General features: G+C 44.1%; 1 protein-coding gene across 2 annotated transcripts in view; it reads left to right on the forward strand.

The window, feature by feature from the left end:
- Positions 1-24537, forward strand: part of LOC139369591 (potassium voltage-gated channel subfamily KQT member 5-like) — a 169859-nt gene that overhangs the window by 126295 nt on the left and 19027 nt on the right. For both annotated transcript variants that reach the window (XM_071108842.1, XM_071108843.1), the window contains exons 4-9: positions 15577-15752; positions 17107-17232; positions 18348-18458; positions 18721-18816; positions 19959-20053; positions 21152-21178. In XM_071108842.1, coding sequence (XP_070964943.1) covers positions 15577-15752; positions 17107-17232; positions 18348-18458; positions 18721-18816; positions 19959-20053; positions 21152-21178 — 631 coding nt within the window. The remainder of the gene's footprint in view (positions 1-15576; positions 15753-17106; positions 17233-18347; positions 18459-18720; positions 18817-19958; positions 20054-21151; positions 21179-24537) is intronic.

Raw genomic sequence — 24537 nt, forward strand, 5'->3', positions numbered from 1 at the left:
CTGAATAGAGGCTGTTAAGGCTGAACTAGACACTCCGAATAGAGACGGTTAAGGCTGAACTAGATACTCTGAATAGAGGCTGTTAAGGCTGAACTAGAAACTCTGAATAGAGGCTGTTAAGGCTGAACTAGATACTCCGAATGGAGACTGTTAAGGCTGAACTAGATACTCCGAATAGAGAAGGTTAAGGCTGAACTAGATACTCCGAATGGAGACTGTTAAGTCTCAACTAGATACTCTCAATAGAGACGGTTAAGGCTGAACTAGATACTCCGAATAGAGGCTGTTAAGGCTGAACTAGATACTCTGAATAGAGGCTGTTAAGGCTGAACTAGATACTCTGAATAGAGGCTGTTAAGGCTGAACTAGACACTCTGAATAGAGGTTATTAAGGCTGAACTAGATACTCCGAATGGAGACTGTTAAGGCTGAACTAGATACTCCGAATAGAGAAGGTTAAGGCTGAACTAGATACTCCGAATGGAGACTGTTAAGTCTCAACTAGATACTCCGAATGGAGACAGTTAAGGTTCAATTAGATACTCCGAATGGAGACGGTTAAGGCTCAACTAGATACTCCAAATGGAGACGGTTAAGGCTCAACTAGATACTCCGAATGGAGATGGTTAAGGCTCAACTATATACTCCGAATGGAGACGGTTAAGGCTCAACTAGATACTCCGAATGGAGACGGTTAAGGCTCAACTAGATACTCCGAATGGAGAAGGTTAAGGCTCAACTAGATACTCCGAATGGAGACGGTTAAGTCTCAACTAGATACTCTGAATAGAGACGGTTAAGGCTCAACTAGATACTCCGAATGGAGACGGTTAAGGCTCAACTAGATACTCCGAATGGAGACGGTTAAGGCAGGTAGCCTAGTGGTTAGAGCATTGGCCTTGTAACCGAAGGGTTATAAGATCGATCCCCGAGCTGACAAGGTAAAACTCAGTCGTTCTGCCCCTGAACAAGGTAGTTAACCCACTGTTCCCAGGCCGTCATTGAAAATAAGAATGTGGTCTTATTAACTGACTTGCCTAGTTAAATACAGGTTTTTAAAAAAATTAAGACGGTTAAGGCTGAACTAGATACTTCGAATAGAAACGGTTAAGGCTGAACTAGACACTCCGAATAGAGGCTGTTAAGGCTGAACTAGATACTCTGAATAGAGACGGTTAAGGCTGAACTAGACACTCCGAATAGAGGCTGTTAAGGCTGAACTAGATACTCTGAATAGAGGCTGTTAAGGCTGAACTAGATACTCTGAATAGAGACGGTTAAGGCTGAACTAGATACTCTGAATAGAGGCTGTTAAGGCTGAACTAGATACTCCGAATAGAGGCTGTTAAGGCTGAACTATATACTCCGAATAGAGGCTGTTAAGGCTGAACTAGACACTCCGAATAGAGGCTGTTAAGGCTGAACTAGATACTCCGAATAGAGACGGTTAAGGCTGAACTAGATACTCTGAATAGAGACGGTTAAGGCTGAACTAGATACTCTGAATAGAGACTGTTAAGGCTGAACTAGATACTCTGAATAGAGGCTGTTAAGGCTGAACTAGATACTCTCAATAGAGGCTGTTAAGGCTGAACTAGATACTCTGAATAGAGGCTGTTAAGGCTGAACTAGACACTCCGAATAGAGATGGTTAAGGCTGAACTAGATACTCTGAATAGAGGCTGTTAAGGCTGAACTAGACACTCTGAATAGAGACTGTTAAGGCTGAACTAGATACTCTCAATAGAGACTGTTAAGGCTGGCTTTAATATGCTGTTTGGGTGTGTCCTCCTCTGGCCTCTCCTCTTTTTAATTATTTGTCAGTCTTAATCCTGCCTCCTAAGCTGCTTACCCCTTTCCCCTCCTAGCCAAAACACACACCCTAGGATACGTCTCTAATCATCCCTCTATCAAAATACGTAGGGTCACTGACTGGACACAATCCCCCTCCAGCTTCCACTACAAGTAGCCACTACGAATAAACTTACTTTTGCTGGTTAGACACTAGAAAGTATGGCCATCATGAATAACTTAAGCGTTGTCTGTTTCTCTCTGTAAAATTACTCCCTTGACCTGCTTATGTCAGCCCTATTGTGTTGAATGATTGATCAGCTGGCCTATTACAATCATGGAGTGCTGTCTGTATGAGGGCATGTGACATGGCCAATAACTCAATCTATAACACATCAACTAATGACACAAGGCAAGGCTGGAGAACGATTATAATGACAATCATCATGACAATCACCATGGCAATCATAATGATAATCACCATGATAATCACGATGACAGTCACCATGATAATCACATGGTAATCACCATGATAATCACCATGTAATCCCCATGACAATCGCCATGATAAACACCATGGTAATCACCATGACAATCAACATGGTAATCCCCATGATAATCACCATGATAATCACCATGTCAATCACCATGGTAATCCCCATGACAACCACCATGGTAATCCCCATGATAATCACCATGGCAATCACCATTATAATCACCATGACAATCACCATGGTAATCCCCATGATAATCACCATGACAATCACATGGTAATCACCATGGCAATCACCATGATAATCACCATGACAATCCCCATGTCAATCACCCTGGCAATCACCATGATAATCACCATGACAAGCACCATGGTAATCACCATGACAATCACCATGATAATCACCATGACAAGCACCATGGTAATCACCATGACAATCACCATGACAATTTCCATGGTAAACGCCATGGTAATCACCATGAAAATCACCATGATAATCACCATGACAATTACTTCACTCTCTCCTTCTCTCTTTTTGTATTTTTTTCCTCCTTTCGTCCCTCCCTTCCCACCCCCCCTCTCTCTCCCCCCTCTCTCTCTCTCTCTCCCTCTCTCTCTCTCTCTCTCTCTCTCTCTCGCTCTCTCTCTCTCATCTCCCTCCCCACCTCTCCACCCTGATGTATGTGTCAACATTGTGTGTCTGAGTGTGTTGTAGTGTGCTTTGACTACTCTAGATGGGTCTATAAATTCTCTCCCCTATACAGTCAGTGGTAAGAGTATCCAGTCATTACTGTCTGGGCCAATCCATTAGTCTCTGGAGAGTGGGGGTTTCTCACTCAGTGACTCTCAACATCCATAAATTATACGCAATGAGCCAATTCCATCTTTAAGTGTTCCGAGCAGGTGATTTGTCCTGTGAAGTCATTGAAAGATCGTTAGAAAGAGATATTTCAATGTAGATGTGGTCCACAGAACCCAGATGAATGGAAACAAACAGAACAGCTCATAAACTGGATGAATAGCACTCATTGGTAGGTTCAGTCAGTGGTGGGTTCCCATCAGCCAATGGGGTTGGCATACAGGAAGAATGTTTATTGAAGTGCGTTTGACTGAGAACATATTTGTCTGAAAACCAGCTGATGTATCTTACATTGTGGTTTAGGTAGAGGATGCTGATTGAATGTGTCAGTTTATGTGGAGGACATTGATTGACTGTATTGATAGAGGATTGCTCACACTGTGGTGTTGCACCATGAGAAATCACTGGCTCGATGCCAGCTAAACTTTTCTACCGATTGAATGTGAAAGTATTTGATTGTGACAAGACATGGTGACGACAACACAGGGATATTGAATTTGTCAGTGAAAGGATTGGAGCTAAATGTGGTTGGTTTTGGGGGATTTTTACCTCTTGGTGTCCTTACCACCCCCATGTTTATGAATGAGAGAGTAACGTCATCCCCTCAATGACCCATAGACACACACACACACTCACCTGTGGGAACTGTAGTCGCTCTATCAGGCAAGGACTCATATGCGACCCGGCCCAGAGCCCAACCCAGACAGGCAGGCAGACAGACAGACAGAAAGACAGAATGTGTTGGCTGTATGCTGACCAGGCAGTCCAGAGGCAGTTGGACTGCTAACTGTTAACGTCATACCAAGAGCTGTCCCCTGTCCAAGTCCCACATATGTGACTTTGACTGTCTGCCTGGATGGACGAGGAGGAATGTGAACACACTGGCAACCACCGAGGACACACACACACTCACATCTGCAGCGATAGAATAGATAACTAATATTTGCGAAACTAGTAAATACTTTTAAACCTCATAGAGTTCGTTTCCCAGACCCAGATTAAGCCTAGTCCTGGACTGGATCTATTGAACATGACTCCTAGTCCAGTATGTTTAATCTGGGTCTGGGAAACTGCCCCATAGTCCCACATCAACATAGTAACCGTAGTCTCAACCCAGAGTGGGATCACTGGTGCAGCTGATTGGATTCTGTGTTTTTGGCATGAATGGTTAGAGAGACAAGTGTGGCCAAGGCTCAGAGGGTGAACCAGGACACACAGTACTGCTGTTAAAACTAGACCAGGCAGATTGAGACTCCAGATGTGAGAGTTCTGTCAGCACTCAGCAGCCACGCACACACGCACACGCACACACTCTCTCGCTCTCTCTCACACACACACACACACACACACACACACACACACACACACACACACACACACACACACACACACACACACACACACACACACACACACACACACACACACGCAGAAATTACACAGTCAGACACACACACACATGCTCACACTCTCACACACAGACATTACACACTCACACACACACTCACACACACACATACACAAGCATGCGTGCACAGACACACCAATTTATACACATACAGGCTCTCGCTCTCCTTCAAAAAACACACACACACGTCATACACTCACCTGCTTGTTAAAGAGGTCTTTTCTTTCCACATTGTCAGCAGGGGCCAGTGCTTGGCCAGCATCTTTATGTCCCAGCATGCCGTTTTTTGGGCCGTCCAAGTATGGTCTGTGTGTGTGGTTGGTTCATGCATTTTTCACGGTTCCGCCATCTCCCTCCTGCCATGGGTTAACTGGTTCATGATTTATAAGCCCTAGAGCGATCGACCAAACCTTGGTCAGCGATTGTATTTCATGTCCGAGCGCTGAGTTCGCCGGAAGGACAGACAAACCCACCGGCTGGTGGGACGACAAATTCTCACAATTCTCACAAAACAGAAAAATGCAGGGGGAAGCTAAGGAGAAGAAAATAATATTTATTCAGTTTGTGGTTTCACGTGGTGGAGGAGCGTCTTTGAAGTGAGGCGGTGGTGAAACACAGGGGTGTATTAAAGAAAATAGAAAATATTATTTGTCTGTGTTGGAGGAGAAGTCTGATGCCTCAGACTACGTCCCAAATGGAACCCTATTACCTACAAAGCCCATAGGACTCTGGTCAAAAGTAGTGCACTATGTAGGGAATAGGGTGTCATTTGGGATTCTGCCTCAGATTTCTTTGTGTTCCTTGAGGGTTTGATGTTTCTCTCCCTGTCGTTGTGGTCTGTCTGAACAGCCCCTGTCCTCCCTTTGTGTGTGTGTGTGTGTGTGTGTTTCAAGTTTTTATTGTCAAGTGCACAAATACAGTGAAATGCCTGTATGTGTGTACTCGTGTAAATGTGTGTGTGTGTGTGTGTGTGTGTGTGTGTGTGTGTGTGTGTGTGTGTGTGTGTGTGTGTGTGTGTGTGTGTGTGTGTGTGTGTGTGTGTGTGTGTGTGTGTGTGTGTGTGTGTGTGTGTGTGCGTGCGTTATTGTGTGCATCCTTGTGAGAACCCGCTCCTGTGTGTTTGCCACTAACGGTCTGGGATTGAAGGTCAGTATCAATCCAGTCCAATTCCCCATGCACAGCAGTTGAACTATGCTGCTGTAAACTGTCCTCCTTTAGACCAATACACTTACACAGTGTTTCCAGTACACGTTTCCAAACATACTTGATATCTCAATCTCTTTTCATGCGTCAGTGGTGCATGGTGTACACTGTACATAGAGCACAGGTGTTAGATTACAGGTGTTAGATTACAGGTGTTAGATTACAGGTGTTAGATTACAGGTGTTAAATTACAGGTGTTAGATTACATGCCTTGCTATGATGTCCGTACCATTCTGTGTTGGGGATGGATTGTGTTGTTGACGCCTTTAGCTGAATGCCAGCACGCACGCACGCACACACACACACACACACACACAGAGGGGGACTGTATCATTCATTCACTCATGTGGATGATATGTTCTTGTTGCTGTTGTTGTTGTTGTGATAATCGGTCACAATAAGGGGTTCATCTGTAATTACAACATAATGATTTGTTTACAACAGCCCCTCTATAGTATTTGCCTCCTCAAGGGTTGAAGTGGCTATTGATTTCACGGATATATTCAGGGTCAATGTGACCGATGTTAATGGTAGAGTTTTGGTCAAGTTTGAATTGCTCTTGCCTGTATCCATTTCACCTGGTTTCACTGTTATGTTAGTGTCCAGTCTACACCAGTACTGTTATGTTAGTGTCCAGTCTACACCAGTACTGTTATGTTAGTGTCCAGTCTACACCAGTACTGTTATGTTAGTGTCCAGTCTACACCAGTACTGTTATGTTAGTGTCCAGTCCACACCAGTACTGTTATGTTAGTGTCCAGTCTACACCAATTCTGTTATGTTAGTGTCCAGTCTACACCAGTACTGTTATGTTAGTGTCCAGTCTACACCAGTACTGTTATGTTAGTGTCCAGTCTACACCAGTATTGTTATGTAAGTGTCCAGTCTACACCAGTACTGTTATGTTAGTGTCCAGTCTACACCAGTACTGTTATGTTAGTGTCCAGTCCACACCAGTACTGTTATGTTAGTGTCCAGTCTACACCAATTCTGTTATGTTAGTGTCCAGTCTACACCAGTACTGTTATGTTAGTGTCCAGTCCACACCAGTACTGTTATGTTAGTGTCCAGTCTACACCAATTCTGTTATGTTAGTGTCCAGTCTACACCAGTACTGTTATGTTAGTGTCCAGTCCACACCAGTACTGTTATGTTAGTGTCCAGTCTACACCAGTACTGTTATGTTAGTGTCCAGTCTACACCAGTACTGTTATGTTAGTGTCCAGTCCACACCAGTACTGTTATGTTAGTGTCCAGTCTACACCAGTACTGTTATGTTAGTGTCCAGTCTACACCAGTACTGTTATGTTAGTGTCTAGTCTACACCAGTATTGTTATGTTAGTGTCCAGTCTACACCAGTATTGTTATGTTAGTGTCCAGTCTACACCAGTATTGTTATGTTAGTGTCCAGTCCACACCAGTACTGTTATGTTAGTGTCCAGTCTACACCAGTACTGTTATGTTAGTGTCCAGTCTACACCAGTATTGTTATGTTAGTGTCCAGTCTACACCAGTACTGTTATGTTAGTGTCCAGTCTACACCAGTACTGTTATGTTAGTGTCCAGTCTACACCAGTACTGTTATGTTAGTGTCCAGTCTACACCAGTATTGTTATGTTAGTGTCCAGTCTACACCAGTACTGTTATGTTAGTGTCCAGTCTACACCAGCACTGTTATGTTAGTGTCCAGTCTACACCAGTACTGTTATGTTAGTGTCCAGTCCACACCAGTACTGTTATGTTAGTGTCCAGTCCACACCAGTACTGTTATGTTAGTATCCAGTCTACACCAGTACTGTTATGTTAGTGTCCAGTCTACACCAGTATTTTTATGTTAGTGTCCAGTCTACACCAGTACTGTTATGTTAGTGTCCAGTCTACACCAGTACTGTTATGTTAGTGTCCAGTCTACACCAGTATTTTTATGTTAGTGTCCAGTCTACACCAGTATGTTTATGTTAGTGTCCAGTCTACACCAGTACTGTTATGTTAGTGTCCAGTCTACACCAGTACTGTTATGTTAGTGTCCAGTCTACACCAGTATTTTTATGTTAGTGTCCAGTCTACACCAGTACTGTTATGTTAGTGTCCAGTCTACACCAGTACTGTTATGTTAGTGTCCAGTCTACACCAGTACTGTTATGTTAGTGTCCAGTCCACACCAGTACTGTTATTATTACACCAGTACTGTTATGTTAGTGTCCAGTCTACACCAGTATTGTTATGTTAGTGTCCAGTCTACACCAGTACTGTTATGTTAGTGTCCAGTCCACACCAGTACTGTTATGTTAGTGTCCAGTCTACACCAGTACTGTTATGTTAGTGTCCAGTCCACACCAGTACTGTTATGTTAGTGTCCAGTCTACACCAGTATTGTTAGGTTAGTGACTAGTCTACACCAGTACTGTTATGTTAGTGTCCAGTCTACACCAGTACTGTTATGTCAGTGTCCAGTCTACACCAGTACTGTTATGTTAGTGTCCAGTCCACACCAGTACTGTTATGTTAGTGTCCAGTTAACACCAGTACTGTTATGTTAGTGTCCAGTCTACACCAGTACTGTTATGTAATGTCCAGTCCACACCAGTACTGTTATGTTAGTGTCCAGTCCACACCAGTACTGTTATGTTAGTGTCCAGTCTACACCAGTATTGTTAGGTTAGTGACTAGTCTACACCAGTACTGTTATGTTAGTGTCCAGTCCACACCAGTACTGTTATGTTAGTGTCCAGTTAACACCAGTACTGTTATGTTAGTGTCCAGTCTACACCAGTACTGTTATGTTAGTGTCCAGTCTACACCAGTACTGTTATGTTAGTGTCCAGTCTACACCAGTACTGTTATGTTAGTGTCCAGTCTACACCAGTACTGTTATGTTAGTGTCCAGTCTACACCAGTACTGTTATGTTAGTGTCCAGTCCACACCAGTACTGTTATGTTAGTGTCCAGTTAACACCAGTACTGTTATGTTAGTGTCCAGTCTACACCAGTACTGTTATGTAATGTCCAGTCCACACCAGTACTGTTATGTTAGTGTCCAGTCCACACCAGTACTGTTATGTTAGTGTCCAGTCTACACCAATTCTGTTATGTTAGTGTCCAGTCTACACCAGTACTGTTATGTTAGTGTCCAGTCTACACCAGTACTGTTATGTTAGTGTCCAGTCTACACCAGTATTGTTATGTAAGTGTCCAGTCTACACCAGTACTGTTATGTTAGTGTCCAGTCTACACCAGTACTGTTATGTTAGTGTCCAGTCCACACCAGTACTGTTATGTTAGTGTCCAGTCTACACCAATTCTGTTATGTTAGTGTCCAGTCTACACCAGTACTGTTATGTTAGTGTCCAGTCCACACCAGTACTGTTATGTTAGTGTCCAGTCTACACCAATTCTGTTATGTTAGTGTCCAGTCTACACCAATACTGTTATGTTAGTGTCCAGTCCACACCAGTACTGTTATGTTAGTGTCCAGTCTACACCAGTACTGTTATGTTAGTGTCCAGTCTACACCAGTACTGTTATGTTAGTGTCCAGTCCACACCAGTACTGTTATGTTAGTGTCCAGTCTACACCAGTACTGTTATGTTAGTGTCCAGTCTACACCAGTACTGTTATGTTAGTGTCCAGTCTACACCAGTATTGTTATGTTAGTGTCCAGTCTACACCAGTATTGTTATGTTAGTGTCCAGTCTACACCAGTATTGTTATGTTAGTGTCCAGTCCACACCAGTACTGTTATGTTAGTGTCCAGTCTACACCAGTACTGTTATGTTAGTGTCCAGTCTACACCAGTATTGTTATGTTAGTGTCCAGTCTACACCAGTACTGTTATGTTAGTGTCCAGTCTACACCAGTACTGTTATGTTAGTGTCCAGTCTACACCAGTACTGTTATGTTAGTGTCCAGTCTACACCAGTATTGTTATGTTAGTGTCCAGTCTACACCAGTACTGTTATGTTAGTGTCCAGTCTACACCAGCACTGTTATGTTAGTGTCCAGTCTACACCAGTACTGTTATGTTAGTGTCCAGTCCACACCAGTACTGTTATGTTAGTGTCCAGTCTACACCAGTATTGTTATGTTAGTGTCCAGTCTACACCAGTACTGTTATGTTAGTGTCCAGTCCACACCAGTACTGTTATGTTAGTATCCAGTCTACACCAGTACTGTTATGTTAGTGTCCAGTCTACACCAGTATTTTTATGTTAGTGTCCAGTCTACACCAGTACTGTTATGTTAGTGTCCAGTCTACACCAGTACTGTTATGTTAGTGTCCAGTCTACACCAGTATTCTTATGTTAGTGTCCAGTCTACACCAGTACTGTTATGTTAGTGTCCAGTCTACACCAGTACTGTTATGTTAGTGTCCAGTCTACACCAGTACTGTTATGTTAGTGTCCAGTCCACACCAGTACTGTTATTATTACACCAGTACTGTTATGTTAGTGTCCAGTCTACACCAGTATTGTTATGTTAGTGTCCAGTCTACACCAGTACTGTTATGTTAGTGTCCAGTCCACACCAGTACTGTTATGTTAGTGTCCAGTCTACACCAGTACTGTTATGTTAGTGTCCAGTCCACACCAGTACTGTTATGTTAGTGTCCAGTCTACACCAGTATTGTTAGGTTAGTGACTAGTCTACACCAGTACTGTTATGTTAGTGTCCAGTCTACACCAGTACTGTTATGTCAGTGTCCAGTCTACACCAGTACTGTTATGTTAGTGTCCAGTCCACACCAGTACTGTTATGTTAGTGTCCAGTTAACACCAGTACTGTTATGTTAGTGTCCAGTCTACACCAGTACTGTTATGTAATGTCCAGTCCACACCAGTACTGTTATGTTAGTGTCCAGTCCACACCAGTACTGTTATGTTAGTGTCCAGTCTACACCAGTATTGTTAGGTTAGTGACTAGTCTACACCAGTACTGTTATGTTAGTGTCCAGTCCACACCAGTACTGTTATGTTAGTGTCCAGTTAACACCAGTACTGTTATGTTAGTGTCCAGTCTACACCAGTACTGTTATGTTAGTGTCCAGTCTACACCAGTACTGTTATGTTAGTGTCCAGTCTACACCAGTACTGTTATGTTAGTGTCCAGTCCACACCAGTACTGTTATGTTAGTGTCCAGTTAACACCAGTACTGTTATGTTAGTGTCCAGTCTACACCAGTACTGTTATGTTAGTGTCCAGTCTACACCAGTACAGTTATGTTAGTGTCCAGTCTACACCAGTACTGTTATGTTAGTGTCCAGTCCACACCAGTACTGTTATGTTAGTGTCCAGTTAACACCAGTACTGTTATGTTAGTGTCCAGTCTACACCAGTACTGTTATGTAATGTCCAGTCCACACCAGTACTGTTATGTTAGTGTCCAGTCCACACCAGTACTGTTATGTTAGTGTCCAGTTAACACCAGTACTGTTATGTTAGTGTCCAGTCTACACCAGTACTGTTATGTTAGTGTCCAGTCCACACCAGTACTGTTATGTTAGTGTCCAGTCCACACCAGTACTGTTATGTTAGTGTCCAGTTAACACCAGTACTGTTATGTTAGTGTCCAGTCTACACCAGTACTGTTATGTTAGTGAATAGTCTACATCAGTACTGTTATGTTAGTGTCCAGTCCACACCAGTACTGTTATGTTAGTGAATAGTCTACATCAGTACTGTTATGTTAGTGTCCAGTCCACACCAGTACTGTTATGTTAGTGTCCAGTCCACACCAGTACTGTTATGTTAGTGTCCAGTTAACACCAGTACTGTTATGTTAGTGTCCAGTCTACACCAGTACTGTTATGTTAGTGTCCAGTCCACACCAGTACTGTTATGTTAGTGTCCAGTCCACACCAGTACTGTTATGTTAGTGTCCAGTTAACACCAGTACTGTTATGTTAGTGTCCAGTCCACACCAGTACTGTTATGTTAGTGAATAGTCTACATCAGTACTGTTATGTTAGTGTCCAGTCCACACCAGTACTGTTATGTTAGTGTCCAGTCCACACCAGCACTGTTATGTTAGTGTCCAGTCCACACCAGTACTGTTATGTTAGTGTCCAGTCCACACCAGCACTGTTATGTTAGTGTCCAGTCCACACCAGTACTGTTATGTTACTGTCCAGTCTACACCAGGACTGTTATGTTAGTTTCCAGTCCACACCAGTACTGTTATGTTAGTGTCCAGTCTACACCAGTACTGTTATGTTAGTGTCCAGTCTACACCAGTACTGTTATGTTAGTGTCCAGTCTACACCAGTATTGTTATGTTAGTGTCCAGTCTACACCAGTATTGTTATGTTAGTGTCCAGTCTACACCAGTATTGTTATGTTAGTGTCCAGTCCACACCAGTACTGTTATGTTAGTGTCCAGTCTACACCAGTACTGTTATGTTAGTGTCCAGTCTACACCAGTATTGTTATGTTAGTGTCCAGTCTACACCAGTACTGTTATGTTAGTGTCCAGTCTACACCAGTACTGTTATGTTAGTGTCCAGTCTACACCAGTACTGTTATGTTAGTGTCCAGTCTACACCAGTATTGTTATGTTAGTGTCCAGTCTACACCAGTACTGTTATGTTAGTGTCCAGTCTACACCAGCACTGTTATGTTAGTGTCCAGTCTACACCAGTACTGTTATGTTAGTGTCCAGTCCACACCAGTACTGTTATGTTAGTGTCCAGTCTACACCAGTATTGTTATGTTAGTGTCCAGTCTACACCAGTACTGTTATGTTAGTGTCCAGTCCACACCAGTACTGTTATGTTAGTATCCAGTCTACACCAGTACTGTTATGTTAGTGTCCAGTCTACACCAGTATTTTTATGTTAGTGTCCAGTCTACACCAGTACTGTTATGTTAGTGTCCAGTCTACACCAGTACTGTTATGTTAGTGTCCAGTCTACACCAGTATTTTTATGTTAGTGTCCAGTCTACACCAGTACTGTTATGTTAGTGTCCAGTCTACACCAGTACTGTTATGTTAGTGTCCAGTCTACACCAGTACTGTTATGTTAGTGTCCAGTCCACACCAGTACTGTTATTATTACACCAGTACTGTTATGTTAGTGTCCAGTCTACACCAGTATTGTTATGTTAGTGTCCAGTCTACACCAGTACTCTTATGTTAGTGTCCAGTCCACACCAGTACTGTTATGTTAGTGTCCAGTCTACACCAGTACTGTTATGTTAGTGTCCAGTCCACACCAGTACTGTTATGTTAGTGTCCAGTCTACACCAGTATTGTTAGGTTAGTGACTAGTCTACACCAGTACTGTTAAGTTAGTGTCCAGTCTACACCAGTACTGTTATGTCAGTGTCCAGTCTACACCAGTACTGTTATGTTAGTGTCCAGTCCACACCAGTACTGTTATGTTAGTGTCCAGTTAACACCAGTACTGTTATGTTAGTGTCCAGTCTACACCAGTACTGTTATGTAATGTCCAGTCCACACCAGTACTGTTATGTTAGTGTCCAGTTAACACCAGTACTGTTATGTTAGTGTCCAGTCTACACCAGTACTGTTATGTTAGTGTCCAGTCTACACCAGTACTGTTATGTTAGTGTCCAGTCTACACCAGTACTGTTATGTTAGTGTCCAGTCCACACCAGTACTGTTATGTTAGTGTCCAGTTAACACAAGTACTGTTATGTTAGTGTCCAGTCTACACCAGTACTGTTATGTTAGTGTCCAGTCTACACCAGTACTGTTATGTTAGTGTCCAGTCTACACCAGTACTGTTATGTTAGTGTCCAGTCCACACCAGTACTGTTATGTTAGTGTCCAGTTAACACCAGTACTGTTATGTTAGTGTCCAGTCTACACCAGTACTGTTATGTAATGTCCAGTCCACACCAGTACTGTTATGTTAGTGTCCAGTCCACACCAGTACTGTTATGTTAGTGTCCAGTTAACACCAGTACTGTTATGTTAGTGTCCAGTCTACACCAGTACTGTTATGTTAGTGTCCAGTCCACACCAGTACTGTTATGTTAGTGTCCAGTCCACACCAGTACTGTTATGTTAGTGTCCAGTTAACACCAGTACTGTTATGTTAGTGTCCAGTCTACACCAGTACTGTTATGTTAGTGAATAGTCTACATCAGTACTGTTATGTTAGTGTCCAGTCCACACCAGTACTGTTATGTTAGTGAATATTCTACATCAGTACTGTTATGTTAGTGTCCAGTCCACACCAGTACTGTTATGTTAGTGTCCAGTCCACACCAGCACTGTTATGTTAGTGTCCAGTCCACACCAGTACTGTTATGTTAGTGTCCAGTCCACACCAGCACTGTTATGTTAGTGTCCAGTCCACACCAGTACTGTTATGTTAGTGTCCAGTCTACACCAGTACTGTTATGTTAGTGTCCAGTCTACACCAGTACTGTTATGTTAGTGTCCAGTCTACACCAGTACTGTTATGTTAGTGTCCAGTCTACACCAGTACTGTTATGTTAGTGTCCAGTCTACACCAGTACTGTTATGTTAGTGTCCAGTCCACACCAGTACTGTTATGTTAGTGTCCAGTCTACACCAGCACTGTTATGTTAGTTTCCAGTCCACACCAGTACTGTTATTATTAGTGTCTAGTCCACACCAGTACTGTTATGTTAGTTTCCAGTCCACACCAGTACTGTTGTTAGTGTCTAGTCCACACCAGTACTGTTATGTTAGTGTCCAGTCCACACCAGTACTGTTATGTTAGTGTCCAGTCTACACCAGTACTGTTATGTTAGTGTACAGTCTACACCAGTATTGTTATGTTAGTGTCCAGTCTACACCAGTACTGTTATGTTAGTGTCCAGTCTACACCAGTACTGTTATGGTAGTGTCCAGTCTACACCAGTATTGTTAGGTTAGTGTCCAGTCTACACCAGTACTGTTATGTAATGTCCAGTCCACACCAGTACTGTAATGTTAGTGTCCAATCTACACCAGTACTGTTATGTTAGTGTCCAGTCCACACCAGTACTGTTATGTTAGTGTCCAGTCCACACCAGTACTGTTATGTTAGTGTCCAGTCCACACCAGTACTGTTATGTTAGTGTCCAGTCTACACTAGTATTGTTATGTTAGTGTCCAGTCTACACCAGTACTGTTATGTTAGTGTCCAGTCCACACCAGTACTGTTATGTTAGTGTCCAGTCCACACCAGTACTGTTATGTGAGTGTCCAGTCTACACCAGTACTGTTATGTTAGTGTCCAGTCTACACCAGTATTGTTATGTTAGTGTCCAGTCTACACCAGTACTGTTATTATTACACCAGTACTGTTATGTTAGTGTCCAGTCTACACCAGTACTGTTATGTTAGTGTCCAGTCCACACCAGTACTGTTATGTTAGTGTCCAGTCTACACCAGTACTGTTATGTTAGTGTCCAGTCCACACCAGTACTGTTATGTTAATTTCCAGTCCACACCAGTACTGTTATTATTAGTGCCTAGTCCACACCAGTACTGTTATGTTAGTGTCCAGTCTACACCAGTACTGTTATGTTAGTGTCCAGTCTACACCAGTACTGTTATGTTAGTGTCCAGTCTACACCAGTACTGTTATTATTACACCAGTACTGTTATGTTAGTGTCCAGTCTACACCAGTACTGTTATTATTAGTGTCTAGTCCACACCAGTACTGTTATGTTAGTGTCCAGTCTACACCAATTCTGTTATGTTAGTGTCCAGTCCACACCAGTACTGTTATGTTAGTTTCCAGTCCACACCAGTACTGTTATGTTAGTGTCCAGTCTACACCAGTACTGTTATTTCTCTCTCTCTCTCTCTCACACAATTCCCATATCCCCCGCCCCCTCCCAGACATCATCGTACTGATAGCCTCCGTAGCGGTGGTGTCGGCAGGAAGCCAGGGTAACATCATCGCCACGTCCGCCCTGCGTAGCCTCCGCTTCCTGCAGATCCTGCGTATGGTGCGCATGGACCGGCGCGGCGGCACCTGGAAACTGCTGGGATCAGTGGTGTACGCACACAGCAAGGTGGGGCTGCCTGACGAATATACGCAGTCACAGATGAGCAGTCACAGATTCGCAGTCACAGATACACCGTCACAGATACGCCGTCACAGATGCACAGTCACAGATACACAGACACACACACACAGTGACAGACACACACACTCACACAGACAAACACAGTCACACACACTTCTCTCTCCTCTCTTCTCTCCTTTCTTCTCCATCCTCTCTCCTCTCCTGTCTTCTCTCCTCTCTCATTTCTTTTCCATCCTCTCTCCTTCCTCTCTCCTCTCTACTCTCCTCTCTCCTTTCTTCTCCATCCTCTCTCCTCTGCTCTTTCTTTTCTCCTCCCTCCTCTCCCCTATCTCTCTCCTCTCCCCTCTTCTCTCTTCTCCTCTCTCATCTTTCCTCTCTCCTCTCTTCTCTCCTCTCTCGTTCCTCTTCTTCTCTCCTCTCTCCTTTCTTCTCCCCTCTCTCCTTTCTTCTCCCTCTTCTCCCCTCTCTCCTTTCTTCTCCCTCTTCTCTCCTCTCTCCTTTCTTCTCCCTCCTCTCTCCTCTCTCCTGTCTCCTCTCCTCTCTCCTTTCTTCTCCCTCCTCTCTTCTCTTCTCTCCTCTCCTTTCTTCTCTCTCCTCTCTTCTCTATTCTCTTCTCTCTCCTCTCCTCTTTCTTCTCCCTCCTCTCTCCTTCTCCCTCCTCCCCCTATCTCTTCTCCTCTCTCATCTTTCCTCTCTCCTCTCTTCTCTCTCGTTTCATCTCCCTCTTCTCTCCTCTCTCCTTTCTTCTCCCCTCTATCCTTTCTTCTCCCTCTTCTCCCCTCTCTCCTTTCTTCTCCCTCCTCTCCTCTCTCCTGTCTTCTCTCCTCTCTCCTTTCTTCTCCCTCCTCTCTTCTCTCCTCTCTTTTCTTCTCTCTCCTCTTCTCTTTTCTCTTCTTTCTCCTTTCTTCTCCCTCCTCTCTCCTCTCTCCTGTCTTCTCTCCTCTATCCTTTCTTCTCCATCCTTTCTTCTCCCTCCTCTCTTCTCTTCTCTCCTCTCTTTTCTTCTCTCTCCTCTCTTCTCTATTCTCTTCTTTCTCCTTTCTTCTCCCTCCTCTCTTCTCTTCTCTCTTTTCTTCTCTCTCCTCTCTTTTCTTCTCTCTCCTCTCTTCTCTATTCTCTTCTTTCTCCTTTCTTCTCCCTCCTCTCTTTTCTTCTCTCTCCTCTCTTTTCTTCTCTCTCGTCTCATCTCTTCTCTTCTCTCTCCTCTCTTCTCTATTCTCTCCTTTCTCCATTCTTCTCCCTCCTCTCTCCTCTCTTCCTTTTCTGGAGACGTCTTCTCTGACGTTATGGCGTCAGCTAATGGGAATCGTAAAAATAAAATAAAAATCTTTCCCTGCAGGAGCTGGTGACGGCCTGGTACATTGGCTTCCTGGTTCTCATCTTCTCCTCCTTTCTGGTCTACCTTGTGGAGAACAAGTTCAACAGCGAGTTTGCCACCTATGCTGATGCTTTATGGTGGGGAACGGTGAGTAAAGTTACAGATACTCCCCTGTCTGCCCTCGTAATGGGAGAGTCCACAGTGGATGGTGGATGATGTTGGAAGAGTCCATGTTTGCCAGTTAAGGGGTCCTTTTTCCTACGACTGTTTTCCAAACACTTAACATTGTTTTTTGATGTTCTATTAATTTAATGTTCCGTATTTCTACTCAGCTGCACGGCCTGTCCCTGATTTGGTTTCTGGGCAACAAGGAAATAAAGCTCTTATTCAAATAGTATTTACCTGTGAAAATTCATCATTTTCACTAATACGACACATTTTCAGTATTATTATTTTCACTTTAAAGGAGGCAAAGGAGAAGAGGCAAAAAGTCCTTTCATTCTTTGCCTGGCACTTTTCTTTTTATGTCCCTCCTGTTTTGTCGCACATAAGCTTTGATTAAACACCTTCGTCTTCGTAATATACATTAGTCCCAGCACCATTAGCCACCATTTACATACTGCCTCCAAAAGTCATAATGACACAAAATGGCCACGGCCTTCTTTGTCGTGAACGGCAGCCCAGCACGGCAGAATTGGTAGGAAACCCAGATAGAAGAGAGTCACTAAATCAATAGGGAATTATCTCCTGTGCTTTTCAGCCAATTAGATAGCAGTAGGAGAGAGAGAGAGATGAGAAACAGAGGGGGGGGGGGGGGGGGGGGGGAGGGAAAGAGAGAGAGGGAAAGAGAGATGGGGAGAGAGACGGAAAAAGAGAGGGAGAGTGGGAGAGAGACAGACAGAGAGAGAGAGAGAGAGCGAGAGAGAGAGAGACTGAAAAAGAGAAGGAGAGTGAGAGAGAGAGAGAGAGAGAGAGGAGGCAGATGAAACTAAATATATATATATATATATATATATAATAAGCCAATGAAGTGATATAAACATCAAAAGGCAGAGATGCATTATCATCACACATACAATACTTATTCTTGTGAATAGACCCTAGTAAATAGTGTAAATTGCAGCCATTTTGTTAGGATTTCAATGCCCTCACAAATGTACGTTGGTGATATTTATTTTGGTGGCTTCGCTCCATATAGTATCATTTAGGACCTAATAGTGGCGTCTTTCTCAAGATATAATTGTGTTTGTGTGTGTTCTCAGATCACCTTGACAACCATTGGTTACGGGGACAAGACCCCGAAGACATGGACCGGCCGTATGCTCTCAGCTGGGTTTGCTCTACTGGGCATCTCTTTCTTTGCCCTGCCAGCGGTGAGTACATACACACACTCATACGCGCACATATGCACGCACACACACATACACACACACAAATTGGCAGACACATGCATACACACACACACTACTTACGTGATTGTATCCTTTCAGTCACTCTACTAGACCACCTCCCCTATCTGACTTCATGGTCACATGTTGTTCACAGTCACTAATGAGGCATTGACCCAAAATGGCCGACAAAAGAGCCGTTTGACATGTTCTCACCTGATTCCCATGTCCTCCTGTGTCTTCCCAGGGTATACTGGGCTCAGGCTTTGCCCTGAAGGTCCAGGAGCAGCACAGACAGAAGCACTTTGAGAAGAGGAGGAACCCAGCCGCTTGTCTCATCCAGGTAAAGGCAAAGTGTTGTATCTATCACAGGCTATTCCCTATATAGTGCACTTCTTTTGACCCAAGCCCTATGGGTCGTGGTCAAAAAAAAATAGTGTGCTATGAAGGAGATAGGGTGCCATTTGGGACAGAGATTCATTTTCTCTGACTCACACTTACTACAATACTGCTAGTGGTACTATAGTCACTTTAATGGTTTTGTCAATTCAAATTGCCCTTGGGCTATGAATACATCATTAGAGATTTGTGCCAGAGATAGATAGTCATTGTCTCTCGTTGATTGAATCAATAGTTTACCTTGCTGTTGCGTATGTGAAGTATGGTGACGTTGAAACGAAATGTAATGTTGTTGTTATCCAGTCTCTATTTTTTTCCCCTCACATTCCCTCCACACATGCCCAGGAACCAGCATGTAGGGTGACCTCCTCTAACCCCGGGTTTTCCATTGCTTCCGAGCTATAGGTTCTGTCCATTCTCCCCAATTCCTAACACTCTACCCACAAGAGTGTCAGGCAAGCTTAAGCTGTTAGCTATCCTTCCCTGCATCCCTCGTCTTCCTCTTTTCCTTCCTGTTTGTGACCTCACCTTGTGGTTTCCTTTGTGTATCCCTCCATCCCTCGCTTCCTCTCCTGCCTTCCTCCTCCTCTACCTTCTCTGCTTTCTCCTCTTACCTTGCTCTTTCTTCTCCTCTTCTCCTCCTTACCCTCCTCCCCCGCTATCTTCTTCTTCCTCCTCTACCTCCTTTCCCCTCCTCCTCCCCTCTCCTCCTCTCCATCCTCCCACCGCACCAGGCTGCGTGGCGCTACTACTCCACCGACTACTCTACCAGGCCGTATCTAGGCGCCACGTGGCGTTACCACGTGAGCCTCCTGCCCTCCCAGCCCCACAGGCATGTACTGTACCCCCATCGTGCCTGGCCTCCGAACTCGGCCCAGCGACAGAACGTGTCACTCACGCGTGACCTTTGACCCGTGATTGCTTTGTTGTGGTTTTTTTAATCACTAATCAGAGTTTTTTTTCCCCATTTGTTTTATTCCTCTGTTTGTCTTTTTATTCTTTTTGGGATTTTCTCTTGTCTCATTTTCTCTCTTTTGTCTCCTTTTTCTTTTCCTCCACCTGTGTTTCTGTGTGTTCTGCATGCAGTGTGTTTGGCGTAGTTATGCGGCTGATGAGAACTCGGTTTCCATTGCTACCTGGAAGCCTCATTTGAAGGCGTTGCATACCTGCAGCCCTACAAAGTAGGTACAACATTGGCAGCTGGTGTCTGAGTTTGGTGTCTGTGCCCCTGTTAAGCAGTCTTTTCCCTTCTCTTTTTCCAATGATGTATTTCTGTTAACTTTTCTTTCCTAGCCTGGTCCCAGATCTGTTTGGCACTTTTGTGACAATGGCCATAGGTGTTGGCAAGACAGCACAAACTGATCAGGGACCAGGCTACTTATTTTTCTACTTATCTCCTCTACCTCTCTACCTCAAGTTCTATTTCACTTATGTACTTCCTGCTTTTCTGTGAATGAATACATTTACATTTTTATAATTTGTCTTCTGTTATATTAAGTCAATAGTTAACAGCCATCAAAATACCAATATTGTCCAGGTTCCGTTTCATCCAAACTGTAGTGAACTCAAGAACTCAAGAAACTTGACTAAAAACCAATCATGTAGACAATACCCCAGTACACCTCTATCCTGCTAACACAACAGGCATTAACATCTCCCAATATATGCTCAAACCATCAGTCTAACCGTTTAAGGCAGCGTTCTCAGCGTCTAAATGATCCAATCAGGCTTTAATGAATGTGTGGCCACATCTCCGTCTCTCGTCTCATTGGACTGCCACTGTGCTGGAATAGCCTTGTGTGATTGGGAGATCTGGAGTGCCTGTATTGGTATTATCTGCCAATAGCGTTTCAAGACTGGTAAATATGCAGATGGAATGTTGTGGAACCTGGAGATATTGGAGAATCCATCTGCTACATGCTTTACTGACAGCTAGGCAACATACACATGCACACACACCTACTGATGACACACGCCTGTCTACACACTGCTAGCGAGTTTGCCTGGATAGTTATACTGCATTGAAATGCATGTGTGTGTGTGTGTGTGTGTGTGTGTGTGTGTCTTGAGTCTTGTTTCTGTTTAGTCTGGTGACTTGCTTGTGATTTGCTCATGTGCTCAACACAACGCTGCCTCAAATACTCAGCATCTCCTTTGAAGACGACCCCTGGAGGTCAACTCGCTACTCGTTGGCGCAGTAGATGATGTTTGCGATGAAGACTTTGCTAAATATTTCCTCACTTTCTCCCCTCTCCCCTCTCTCACTTCTCAACCTGAAGGAAGGACCAGGGTGAATCGTCCACAAGGTGCGTACCTCCTACTTGTTCTGTGTATCTACTTGACGCACAGATCCACACGCACCACTACCACCGGTGTACGTCGTAACCCTGTGTGTTGGGGGTCACGTCTTCCCTACTGCCTGTATGGAGTACACTGATGGCAAGTCGCTCTGGATAAGATCGTCTGCTCTGCCAAATGACCAAAATGGAAATGCCAATGCTTTCAGACGCTATTCAGAACTGTGTGGGTGTGTCTCAAATGTCTCTAGGACATTGGTCAAAAGTAGTGCACTGTCAAGGGAAGAGGGTGTCATTTTGGGATTTACTGTGTATTGCTGCTGAAAGTGCCAATATGCAGTCGGTGACCTATTGTAGAGAAAGATAGCTGGTTAAGAGTTGTTGGCCCTAGCTCTTAACTTAATGGATCTATTTATAGAAACAGCCAGCAGTTCATTACTTAGTCATTATTTACCTCTCCTTTGGGCCTCTCTCCCCTCTTTCTTCAGTGTTTATCTTTCTTTCTCTCCTTTTATTATTCCTTCTTCCCTCTCTCTCTCCATCTCTTTATTCCTCCCACTCCCCTATTCTCTCTCTCTCTCTCCATCTCTTTATTCCTCCCACTCCCCTATTCTCTCTCTCTCTCCATCTCTTTATTCCTCCCACTCCCCTATTCCCTCTCTCTCTCCATCTCTTTATTCCTCCCACTCCCCTATTCTCTCTCAGCTCTTGTCCTTTCATTCTCTCTCTCTCTCCATCTCTTTATTCCTCCCACTCCCCTATTCTCTCTCAGCTCTTGTCCTTTCATTCTCTCTCTCTCTCCATCTCTTTATTCCTCCCACTCCCCTATTCTCTCTCAGCTCTTGTCCTTTCATTCTCTCTCTCTCTCCATCTCTTTATTCCTCCCACTCCCCTATTCTCTCTCAGCTCTTGTCCTTTCATTCCCTCTCTCTCTCCATCTCTTTATTCCTCCCACTCCCCTATTCTCTCTCTCTCTCCATCTCTTTATTCCTCCCACTCCCCTATTCTCTCTCTCTCTCCATCTCTTTATTCCTCCCACTCCCCTATTCCCTCTCTCTCTCCATCTCTTTATTCCTCCCACTCCCCTATTCCCTCTCTCTCTCCATCTCTTTATTCCTCCCACTCCCCTATTCCCTCTCTCTCTCCATCTCTTTATTCCTCCCACTCCCCTATTCCCTCTCTCTCTCCATCTCTTTATTCCTCCCACTCCCCTATTCCCTCTCTCTCTCCATCTCTTTATTCCTCCCACTCCCCTATTCTCTCTCTCTCTCCATCTCTTTATTCCTCCCACTCCCCTATTCTCTCTCTCTCTCCATCTCTTTATTCCTCCCACTCCCCTATTCCCTCTCTCTCTCCATCTCTTTATTCCTCCCACTCCCCTATTCCCTCTCTCTCCATCTCTTTATTCCTCCCACTCCCCTATTCCCTCTCTCTCTCCATCTCTTTATTCCTCCCACTCCCCTATTCCCTCTCTCTCTCCATCTCTTTATTCCTCCCACTCCCCTATTCCCTCTCTCTCTCCATCTCTTTATTCCTCCCACTCCCCTATTCTCTCTCTCTCTCTCCATCTCTTTATTCCTCCCACTCCCCTATTCTCTCTCTCTCTCCATCTCTTTATTCCTCCCACTCCCCTATTCCCTCTCTCTCTCCATCTCTTTATTCCTCCCACTCCCCTATTCTCTCTCAGCTCTTGTCCTTTCATTCTCTCTCTCTCTCCATCTCTTTATTCCTCCCACTCCCCTATTCTCTCTCAGCTCTTGTCCTTTCATTCTCTCTCTCTCTCCATCTCTTTATTCCTCCCACTCCCCTATTCTCTCTCAGCTCTTGTCCTTTCATTCTCTCTCTCTCTCCATCTCTTTATTCCTCCCACTCCCCTATTCTCTCTCAGCTCTTGTCCTTTCATTCCCTCTCTCTCTCCATCTCTTTATTCCTCCCACTCCCCTATTCTCTCTCTCTCTCCATCTCTTTATTCCTCCCACTCCCCTATTCTCTCTCTCTCTCCATCTCTTTATTCCTCCCACTCCCCTATTCTCTCTCTCTCTCCATCTCTTTATTCCTCCCACTCCCCTATTCCCTCTCTCTCTCCATCTCTTTATTCCTCCCACTCCCCTATTCCCTCTCTCTCTCCATCTCTTTATTCCTCCCACTCCCCTATTCCCTCTCTCTCTCCATCTCTTTATTCCTCCCACTCCCCTATTCCCTCTCTCTCTCCATCTCTTTATTCCTCCCACTCCCCTATTCCCTCTCTCTCTCCATCTCTTTATTCCTCCCACTCCCCTATTCTCTCTCAGCTCTTGTCCTTTCATTCCCTCTCTCTCTCCATCTCATTATTCCTCCCACTCCCCTATTCTCTCTCAGCTCTTGTCCTTTCATTCCCTCTCTCTCTCCATCTCTTTATTCCTCCCACTCCCCTATTCTCTCTCTCTCTCCATCTCTTTATTCCTCCCACTCCCCTATTCTCTCTCAGCTCTTGTCCTTTCATTCCCTCTCTCGCTCCATCTCTTTATTCCTCCCACTCCCCTATTCTCTCTCAGCTCTTGTCCTTTCATTCCCTCTCTCTCTCCATCTCTTTATTCCTCCCACTCCCCTATTCTCTCTCAGCTCTTGTCCTTTCATTCCCTCTCTCTCTCTCTCTTTCTTCCTTTTGCCTCATCCCATTCTCTCACTACATCTCTCCGTACCTTAGGTGTTCTTCAGGAAGGAAATGATTGCAGTGGTTTCTCTCTCTCTCTTTCTCTCTCTTTCTTCCTCTGCCTCATCCCATTCTCTCACTACATCTCTCCGCACCTTAGGTGTTCTTCAGGAAGTAAATGATTGCAGTGGTTTCTCTCTCTCTCTTTCTCTCTCTTTCTTCCTCTGCCTCATCCCATTCTCTCACTACATCTCTCCGCACCTTAGGTGTTCTTCAGGAAGTAAATGATTGCAGTGGTTTCTCTCTCTCTCTTTCTCTCTCTTTCTTCCTCTGCCTCATCCCATTCTCTCACTACATCTCTCCGCACCTTAGGTGTTCTTCAGGAAGGAAATGATTGCAGTGGTTTCTCTCTCTCTCTTTCTCTCTCTTTCTTCCTCTGCCTCATCCCATTCTCTCACTACATCTCTCCGCACCTTAGGTGTTCTTCAGGAAGTAAATGATTGCAGTGGTTTCTCTCTCTCTCGCTCTCTCTAAAATTATAACTAATTGTGTTTATTGCAGTCGTGTGTTGTGTGTGTATTTCAGTATAACAAGATTTGAGTGACACAGACACTAAATTACAGAGGAAAGATTGAGGAGGGAGTGTAAACACTCTTTTTCTCTGTCTTTCTCTAGCTCTCTGTCTTTCTCTCTCTATTTCTGTTTTTTTCTCTCTCTCTATTTCTCTCTCTCCATC

This window comes from Oncorhynchus clarkii, chromosome 17 (genome assembly GCF_045791955.1).
Source record: "Oncorhynchus clarkii lewisi isolate Uvic-CL-2024 chromosome 17, UVic_Ocla_1.0, whole genome shotgun sequence".
Taxonomy (NCBI): Eukaryota; Metazoa; Chordata; class Actinopteri; order Salmoniformes; family Salmonidae; genus Oncorhynchus; species Oncorhynchus clarkii.